Source organism: Salmo salar, chromosome ssa26, assembly GCF_905237065.1.
Source record: "Salmo salar chromosome ssa26, Ssal_v3.1, whole genome shotgun sequence".
Lineage (NCBI taxonomy): Eukaryota > Metazoa > Chordata > Actinopteri > Salmoniformes > Salmonidae > Salmo > Salmo salar.
This window is the reverse complement of record NC_059467.1, coordinates 53,653,940-53,663,986: the sequence shown is the minus strand read 5'-3', so window position 1 is coordinate 53,663,986 and position 10,047 is coordinate 53,653,940. Positions and strand designations below refer to the sequence as shown.

General features: G+C 52.2%; 1 protein-coding gene across 1 annotated transcript in view; it reads left to right on the top strand.

Annotated features, from left to right (window-relative positions):
- Positions 1 to 9,595, top strand: part of LOC106591880 (E3 ubiquitin-protein ligase RNF182) — a 12,431-nt gene extending 2,836 nt beyond the window's left edge. Inside the window, exon 2 of the mRNA XM_045708914.1 lies at positions 8,711 to 9,595. Within this exon, the coding sequence (XP_045564870.1) occupies positions 8,722 to 9,492 (771 nt within the window). The 5' untranslated portion in view covers positions 8,711 to 8,721 and the 3' untranslated portion in view covers positions 9,493 to 9,595. The remainder of the gene's footprint in view (positions 1 to 8,710) is intronic.
- Positions 9,596 to 10,047: the final 452 nt, after the last annotated feature.

The window sequence follows — 10,047 nt, the reverse complement described above, 5'->3', positions numbered from 1 at the left end:
TCTACATACTGCTGTCTGGTAATGAACCAGCAACACAACACAGACCTGGTAATGAACCAGCAACACAACACAGACCTGGTAATGAGCCAGCAACACAGACCTGGTAATGAACCAGCAACACAGACCTGGTAATGAACCAGCAACACAACACAGACCTGGTAATGAACCAGCAACACAACACAGACCTGGTAATGAACCAGCAACACAACACAGACCTGGTAATGAACCAGCAACACAGACCTGGTAATGAACCAGCAACACAGACCTGGTAATGAACCAGCAACACAACACAGACCTGGTAATGAGCCAGCAACACAGACCTGGTAATGAACCAGCAACACAGACCTGGTAATGAACCAGCAACACAACACAGACCTGGTAATGAACCAGCAACACAACACAGACCTGGTAATGAGCCAGCAACACAGACCTGGTAATGAACCAGCAACACAACACAGACCTGGTAATGAGCCAGCAACACAGACCTGGTAATGAACCAGCAACACAACACAGACCTGGTAATGAGCCAGCAACACAGACCTGGTAATGAACCAGCAACACAGACCTGGTAATGAACCAGCAACACAACACAGACCTGGTAATGAACCAGCAACACAACACAGACCTGGTAATGAGCCAGCAACACAACACAGACCTGGTAATGAACCAGCAACACAGACCTGGTAATGAACCAGCAACACAGACCTGGTAATGAGCCAGCAACACAGACCTGGTAATGAACCAGCAACACAGACCTGGTAATGAACCAGCAACACAACACAGACCTGGTAATGAACCAGCAACACAACACAGACCTGGTAATGAGCCAGCAACACAGACCTGGTAATGAACCAGCAACACAACACAGACCTGGTAATGAACCAGCAACACAGACCTGGTAATGAGCCAGCAACACAACACAGACCTGGTAATGAACCAGCAACACAGACCTGGTAATGTACCAGCAACACAGACCTGGTAATGAGCCAGCAACACAACACAGACCTGGTAATGAACCAGCAACACAGACCTGGTAATGAGCCAGCAACACAACACAGACCTGGTAATGAACCAGCAACACAGACCTGGTAATGAACCAGCAACACAGACCTGGTAATGAGCCAGCAACACTTACCAACACAGACCTGGTAATGAACCAGCACACAACACAGACCTGGTAATGAACCAGCAACACAGACCTGGTAATGAGCCAGCAACACAGACCTGGTAATGAACCAGCAACACAACACAGACCTGGTAATGAACCAGCAACACAGACCTGGTAATGAGCCAGCAACACAACACAGACCTGGTAATGAACCAGCAACACGTATGTCAGCAACACAGACCTGGTAATGAGCCAGCAACACAACACAGACCTGGTAATGAACCAGCAACACAGACCTGGTAATGAGCCAGCAACACAACACAGACCTGGTAATGAACCAGCAACACAGACCTGGTAATGAACCAGCAACACAGACCTGGTAATGAGCCAGCAACACAACACAGACCTGGTAATGAACCAGCAACACAGACCTGGTAATGAACCAGCAACACAGACCTGGTAATGAACCAGCAACACAGACCTGGTAATGAACCAGCAACACAGACCTGGTAATGAACCAGCAACACAACACAGACCTGGTAATGAACCAGACCAACACAACACAGGAACTCTGAGTTATATAGAACCACCACACAACACAGACCTGGTAAGAACCGAGTCAACACAGACCTGGTAACAACAACAGCAGAACCTGAGTCTAATCAGACCCACTCTACAACAGCAGACCTGAGCTAATCAGACCCACTCTCTACAACACAGCAGAACTCTGAGTCTATATCAGACCCACTCTCTACAACACAGCAGAACTCTGAGTCTATATCAGACCCACTCTCCGCGGGGTTCGGATGAAAGCAGATGTTTCAGTTTTTTAGGTATACAGTGAACACAGAACTTGTGTTTACCCTGAGAAATGGATGTGTGTGGGGACAGATCTCAGGGGCATCTTTTCAATATCTGATCCACTAGGTTCCTTTACGTGGGACATCAACCCACTGCTTTAACCTCGAGAGGCGGCTGGGCTCCGGCGTCGACGTGGCTGATCAACGTGGGTTGTGTTATCGAGGTGGTTATGAGTGATGAGGAACTAGATGTCTTGATGAATTCCTTCAACAGTATTTCCCTAAAAGCAGGGGGTGTGAATATTAAATCGTGCAGTGTTTTCCTACGGCTGTTACTTCAAAGTAATTGGGGTGTAGTGGGGGTTTTGGAAAAATCACCAGGTTTTTTTTTTCCCCAGAAATCCCGGTTGGAAGATTCCCGGGAATCAAAAGGGAATAAGCAGGAGACAGGGAATCCTCCCACCAGCATTTTGGGGAAGTTTGATTTTTTTCGCAAAACCTATTGGTGTGTTACTATGGTTACTTGACGACACAGCCAGGGAAATGTCTAAACAGTAAACCATGCACAGTGTGTTTCCCCCCTACTGCTACTGAGGGAGACTGAAAGGAAAGGGCTCCCTCCATCTCTCTCTCCCTCCTTCTCTCTCCATCTCTCTCCCTCCATCTCTCTCTCTCCATCTCTCTCTCTCCATCTCTCTCCCTCCATCTCTCTCCATCTCTCTCCCTCCTTCTCTCTCCATCTCTCTCCCTCCATCTCTCTCTCCATCTCTCTCTCTCCATCTCTCTCTCTCCATCTCTCTCTCTCCATCTCTCTCCCTCCATCTCTCTCCATCTCTCTCCCTCCTTCTCTCTCTCCATCGCTCTCCCTCCATCTCTCTCCATCTCTCTCCCTCCTTCTCTCTCTCCATCGCTCTCCCTCCATCTCTCTCCCTCCATCTCTCTCTCCATCTCTCTCTCTCCATCTCTCTCTCTCCATCTCTCTCTCTCCATCTCTCTCCCTCCATCTCTCTCTCCCTCCTCCTCTCCCTCCTTCTCTCTCCCTCCTTCTCTCTCTCTCCTTCTCTCTCCTTCTCTCTCCCTCCTTCTCTCTCCCTCCTTCTCTCTCCCTCCTCTCTCCTCTCTCTCCATCTCTCTCTCACCATCTCTCTCTCCTTCTCTCTCTCCCTCCTTCTCTCTCTCCATCTCTCCCTCCTTCTCTCTCTCTCCTCTCTCTCCATCTCTCTCTCCCTCCTTCTCTCTCTCCTTCTCTCTCTCTCCTTCTCTCTATCTCTCTCTCCCTCCTCTCTCTCCATCTCTCTCTCCATCGCTCTCCCTCCATTTCTCTCCCTCCATCTCTCTCCGTCCTTCTCTCTCTCCATCTCTCTCTCTCCCTCCATCTCTCTCCCTCCTCTCTCTCTCCTCTCTCCCTCCATCTCTCTCTCCATCTCTCTCTCTCTCTCTCTCTCCATCTCTCTCCCTCCCTCCCTCCTTCTCTCTCTCCATCTCTCCCCCTCCTCTCTCTCTTCATCTCTCTCTCTATCTCTCTCCCTCCCTCCCTCCCTCCATCTCTCTCCCTCCATCTCTCTCCCTCCATCTCTCTCCCTCCATCTCTCTCTCTCCATCTCTCTCTAAGTGCCAACAGCTCATTAGGTAAGCATAGAGAGACAGCCACCTCTTCCTCCCTCTAGGGTGTCAGCCAGTCCTCTTCCACAGAAGACAGCTGAGGAGAGAGCAGAGCTGCTACTGTGCAAGTCAACAATTAACCTTTCAGTCAGGAAGCAGGAGCAAGGGGGGGGGCAGTAAAAAGACCCAGCCTATTAAAACAATTGGAGGCCCCTCACCCTTCGATGTTGCGAGCCAAAAAAATGTTGTGAAAATGTACTGCTCATATAATAAAATAGGTCCTACTAGACATTATTCTTCATGATCAGACCGGATTCTTATTTCAACTCCTATAATAATCTACAATAATAACAGTATTACCACCATAGTACTACTGCCTGGTATGCTCTCTCTCTCTCTCTCTCTCTCTCTCTCTCTCTCTCTCTCTCTCCCCATCTCTCTCCCTCTAACCCCTCCTCTCTCTCTCCTCTCTCTCCCTCTAACCCCCCTTCTCTCTCTCCATCTCTCTCCCCCGAACCCCCCTTCTCTCTCTCCATCTCTCTCCCCCGAACCCCTCTTCTCTCTCTCCCTCTAACCCCCCTCTTCATCTGTCTCCATCTAACCCCCCTTCTCTCCCCACCTCTCTCTCCATCCCACCCCATCTCTTTCTCCATCACTCTCCCTCTAACCCCTCTTCCCTCTCCCCATCTAATCCCCCTTCTCTCCCCAACTAACCCCGCTTCTCTCCCCATCTCTCTCTCCATCCCTCTCCATCTAACCCCCCTTCTCTCTCTCCATCTCTCTCCCTTGAACCCCTCCTCTCTCTCCATCTCTCTCTTCCCATCTAACCCCCCTTCTCTCCCCAACTAACCCCGCTTCTCTCCCCATCTCTCTCTCCATCCCTCTCCCCATCTCTCCCCATCTCTCTCTCCATCCCTCTCCCCATCTAACCCCCCCTTCTCTCCCATCTCTCTCTCCCTCTAACCCCTCTCCCCTCTCCCCATCTAACCCCCCTTCTCTCCCCATCTCTCTCTCCCTCTAACCCCCCTTCTCTCCCCATCTCTCTCTCCCTCTAACCCCCTTCTCTCCCCATCTCTCTCTCCCTCTAACCCCCCTTCTCTCCCCAAGTCCAATCTCTCTCCCCCTCTAACTCCCCATCTCTCTCTCTCCATATCTCGCTCCCCCCCCTCTCTCTCTCCATCTCTCTCCCCCTCTAACCCCCCACCTCTCTCTCTCCATATCTCTCTCCCCTTCTAACCCCCCACCTCTCTCTCTCCCCTCTAACCCCCCACCTCTCTCTCTCCATATCTCTCTCCCCTTCTAACCCCCCACCTCTCTCTCTCCCCCTCTAACCCCCCACCTCTCTCTCCATATCTCGCTCCCCCCCTCTCTCTCTCCATCTCTCTCCCCCTCTAACCCCCCCACCTCTCTCTCTCCATATCTCTCTCCCCTTCTAACCCCCCACCTCTCTCTCTCCCCCTCTAACCCACCACCTCTCTCTCCATATCTCTCTCCACCCTTTGAATATCTCATGGTGTGTAAAGAAGTCACGGTTCAATTTGTCTGGATTTAATAATGCACAGACTAGAGCCCAGTCCAAAAATACACTCACAACAGAAATAGCAATCTACCCATAAATAAAACACCTATCCTGGGCTACAGTCCACTCTCCACCAACGGGCTTCACCATAGGCTAACCCATCTCTGAACAGCCACGCTAACCCGTCTCTGAACAGCCACGCTAACCCGTCTCTGAACAGCCAGCCACGCTAACCCGTCTCTGAACAGCCAGCCACGCTAACCCGTCTCTGAACAGCCAGCCACGCTAACCCGTCTCTGAACAGCCAGCCACGCTAACCCGTCTCTGAACAGCCAGCCACGCTAACCCGTCTCTGAACAGCCACGCTAACCCGTCTCTGAACAGCCACGCTAACCCGTCTCTGAACAGCCAGCCACGCTAACCCGTCTCTGAACAGCCAGCCACGCTAACCCGTCTCTGAACAGCCACGCTAACCCGTCTCTGAACAGCCACGCTAACCCGTCTCTGAACAGCCACGCTAACCCGTCTCTGAACAGTCACGCTAACCCGTCTCTGAACAGCCAGCCACGCTAACCCGTCTCTGAACAGCCAGCCACGCTAACCCGTCTCTGAACAGCCAGCCACGCTAACCCGTCTCTGAACAGCCAGCCACGCTAACCCGTCTCTGAACAGCCACGCTAACCCGTCTCTGAACAGCCACGTTAACCCGTCTCTGAACAGCCAGCCACGCTAACCCGTCTCTGAACAGCCACGCTAACCCGTCTCTGAACAGCCACGCTAACCCGTCTCTGAACAGCCACGCTAACCCGTCTCTGAACAGCCAGCCACGCTAACCCGTCTCTGAACAGCCACGCTAACCCGTCTCTGAACAGCCACGCTAACCCGTCTCTGAACAGCCACGCTAACCCGTCTCTGAACAGCCACGCTAACCCGGCATGTTTATTTCCTGAGGAGGCCGGATTCACAGCTTTATCATTCTCACCTATCACCTCACAGCTCCATCATTCTTAAATGGAAGACGTTTGGAACCACCAAGACTCTTCCTAGAGCTGGCCGCCCGGCCAAACAGTGCAATCGGGGGAGAAGGGCCTTGGTCAGGGAGGTGACCAAGAACCCAATGGTCACTCTGACAGAGCTCCAGAGTTCCTCTGTGGAGATGGGAGAACCTTCCAGAAGGACAACCATCTCTGCAGCACTCCACCAATCAGGCCTTTATGGTAGAGTGGCCAGACGGAAGCCACTCCTCAGTAAAAAGCACATGACAGCCCTCTTGGAGTTTGCCAAAAGGTACCTAAAGGACTCTCAGACCATGAGAAACAAGATTCTCTGGTCTGATGAAACCAAGACTGAACTCTTTGGCCTGAATGCCAAGCGTCACATCTGGAGGAAACCTGGCACCATCCCTACGGTGAAGCATGGTGGTGGCACCATACCTACGGTGAAGCACGGTGGTGGCAGCATCACTACGGTGAAGCACAGTGGTGGCAGCATCACTACGGTGAAGCACGGTGGTGGCAGCATTAACTACATGTTGTTTTCTGTCTACCATGGTGACAAACACAAGGCTGCACCAACATGGCACCCTATTCCCTACACCATATATAGAGCACTGCCGGCCCTGGTCTAAAGTAGTGCACTATATAGGGAATAGGGTGTCATAGGGCTCTGGTCTAAAGTAGTGCACTATGTAGGGAATAGGGTGCCATAGGGCTCTGGTCTAAAGTAGTGCACTATATAGGGAATAGGGTGCCATTTGGGATGCTGACAAACACAAGTCTTCACTCAACATAATGTAATCTCTTTAGGTTTAAATGCAGACAAACATGTCCATCTGTCACTGAGGACCACAGAACATCATGGTGATGGACATGTCCATCTGTCACTGAGGACCACAGAACATGTCCATCTGTCACTGAGGACCATAGGACATGTCCATCTGTCACTGAGGACCATAGGACATGTCCATCTGTCACTGAGGACCATAGGACATGTCCATCTGTCACTGAGGACCACAGAACATGTCCATCTGTCACTGAGGACCATAGGACATGTTCATCTGTCACTGAGCACCACGGGACATGTCCATCTGTCACTGAGGACCACGGAACATCATGGTGATGGACATGTCCATCTGTCACTGAGGACCACAGGACATGTCCATCTGTCACTGAGGACCATAGGACATGTCCATCTGTCACTGAGGACCACAGAACATGTCCATCTGTCACTGAGGACCACAGGACATGTCCATCTGTCACTGAGGACCACAGGACATGTCCATCTGTCACCATGGTGCTTCATCACATGGATTTCTGTACTCAATTAAATTCCATTATCAGAGTGAGATTCCCTGAGTTAATTGAACTACTGTGTGTGTGTGTGTGTGTGTGTGTGTGTGTGTGTGTGTGTGTGTGTGTGTGTGTGTGTGTGTGTGTGTGTGTCTGTTAGACTTAGAGGCTTAATGGATGCTGATACAGAGTAGAGTTAATGAACATAACAGAATAAACAGCATGTTACGTTATCTCTCAGAGTAGAAACACACGCAGTGAGGAGTCGTTATCTCTCAGAGTAGAAACAGGCGCAGTGAGGAGTCATTATCTCTCAGAGTAGAAACACACGCAGTGAGGAGTCGTTATCTCTCAGAGTAGAAACACACACAGTGAATAACCTCTACATAGAGGAGTCATTACGTTATCTCTCAGAGTAGAAACACACGCAGTGAGGAGTCGTTATCTCTCAGAGTAGAAACAGGCGCAGTGAGGAGTCGTTATCTCTCAGAGTAGAAACAGGCGCAGTGAGGAGTCGTTATCTCTCAGAGTAGAAACAGGCGCAGTGAGGAGTCGTTACGTTATCTCTCAGAGTAGAAACAGGCACAGTGAGGAGTCGTTATCTCTCAGAGTAGAAACAGGCGCAGTGAGGAGTCATTATCTCTCAGAGTAGAAACACACGCAGTGAGGAGTCGTTACCTCTCAGAGTAGAAACAGGCGCAGTGAGGAGTCGTTACGTTATCTCTCAGAGTAGAAACAGGCGCAGTGAGGAGTCGTTATCTCTCAGAGTAGAAACAGGCGCAGTGAGGAGTCGTTACGTTATCTCTCAGAGTAGAAACAGGCACAGCCGGCCTTCTAATCGACCACATTATAAAGAACACAATGAACAGCTTGGTCAAATGAACTTACAACATGGAGGATTTAGGCTACATGGATGCTACATGAATAGCTCTGTAGAGATAGAGTCTGCAGAACAGAGACAGAGACATGAGGAGACAGTAACCTTTAGTAGAGATAGAGGCTGCAGAGCAGAGACAGGGACATTGACCTTTTTAATGAAATTGAAAAATGTACCATAAGGTGTAAAAAAATTACCTAACTACTCTCTCCCTCTCTCTCTCCCTCCCTCCCCCTCCCTCTCTCCCCATCTCCCCCTCTCCCTCCCTCTCTCCCTCCCCTCTCCCTCCCCTCCCTCTCTCCCCCCTCCCTCTCTCCCTCCCCTCCCTCTCTCCCCCTCTCCCTCCCTCTCTCTCTCTCCCTCTCTCTCCCTCCCCTCCCTCTCTCCCCTCTCCCTCCCCCTCCTCTCTCTCTCTCCCTCTCTCCCTCCCCTCCCTCCCTCCCCCTCTCTCTCTCTCCCCCTCTCCCCTCTCTCTCTCCCTCCCTCCCCCTCCCTCTCCCTCTCTCTCCCCCTCAGAGCATGCGACCATGATGAGTGTTCCTCAGCCTGACCCAGATGAGACGCCCCCCTCCACCATCACTCCTGTCACCACCCCCACCCTGAGCCCCGTCACAGACGACCTGGAGTGTAAGATCTGTTACCAGCGCTACAACGTCCACAACCGCAGGCCCAAGATCCTGGACTGTCTCCACCGGGCGTGTACCCGCTGCCTCAACAAGATCCTGGACATGGGAGACGTCTTAGGCTGCATTTCCTGTCCCTTCTGCCGACACGAAACAGAGGTCGGCGAATGCGAGGTGTCGGGACTCCCCGACGACTCTAACATCATATCCTGCCTGGCCGTCAGGGATAAGTCCTGGAGCTCCGACCACAGCAAAGAGGTGACGCTCACCCCCAAGAGCCTGTCGTCCACCTCCCCCTCGCACCACTCCTCCAACTGTCTGGTGATCACTACCATGCAGGTCCAGAGGGAGATGGGGTCCGGAGGCCGTGGCCCGGGCAGCTCAGACCACTACACAGAACCCAGCCTGGACTCCATCTCTGTTGGTTCTAACGGGCCGGAGGTTCAGGAAGCCCTGTCCAAGTTGTGTTCTCACGTCCCCAGGATTCTGGTGTGGCTCCTGGGGCTGTTCTACTTCGGATCCCTGCCCCTTGGCATCTACCTGCTGGTGATCCAGAGGGTGACGTTGGGTATAGTCTGTGTGAGCCTGGTACCGTCCAGTCTGACTGTTTGTCTGGTCTACGGGTTCTGCCAGTGTCTCTGCCAGGGTAGGTCTGACTGCTCGTCTAGGGGCTGACTGACTGACTCAACAGGGATACTGACTGATGCTGGGGGTTTGGAGGGAGGGAGGGAAAATACTGGACTGTTGGAGTCAACATGGAGTCCATTACTGTTCCAATCTAACGTCCAGCCGGGTTTGGAGGGAGGGAGGGAGGGAGGAGGGAGGGAGGGAGGGAGGGAGGGAGGGAGGGAGGGAGGGAGGGAGGGAGAATACTGGACTGTTGGAGTCAACATGGAGTCCATTACTGTTCCAATCTAACGTCCAGCCGGGTTTGGAGGGAGGGAGGGGAGGGAGGGAGGGAGGGAGGGAGGGAGGGAGGGAGGGAGGGAGGGAGGGAGGGAGGGAGGGAGGAGGGGGAGGGAAAATACTGGACTGTTGGAGTAAACATGGAGTCCATTACTGTCCCAATCTAACGTCCAGCCGGGTTTGGAGGGAGGGAGGGAGGGAGGAGGAGGGAGGGAGGGAGGGAGGGAGAATACTGGACTGTTGGAGTCAACATGGAGTCCATTACTGTCCCAATCTAACGTCCAGCCGGGTTTGGAGGGAGGGAGGGAGGGAGGGAGGGAGGAG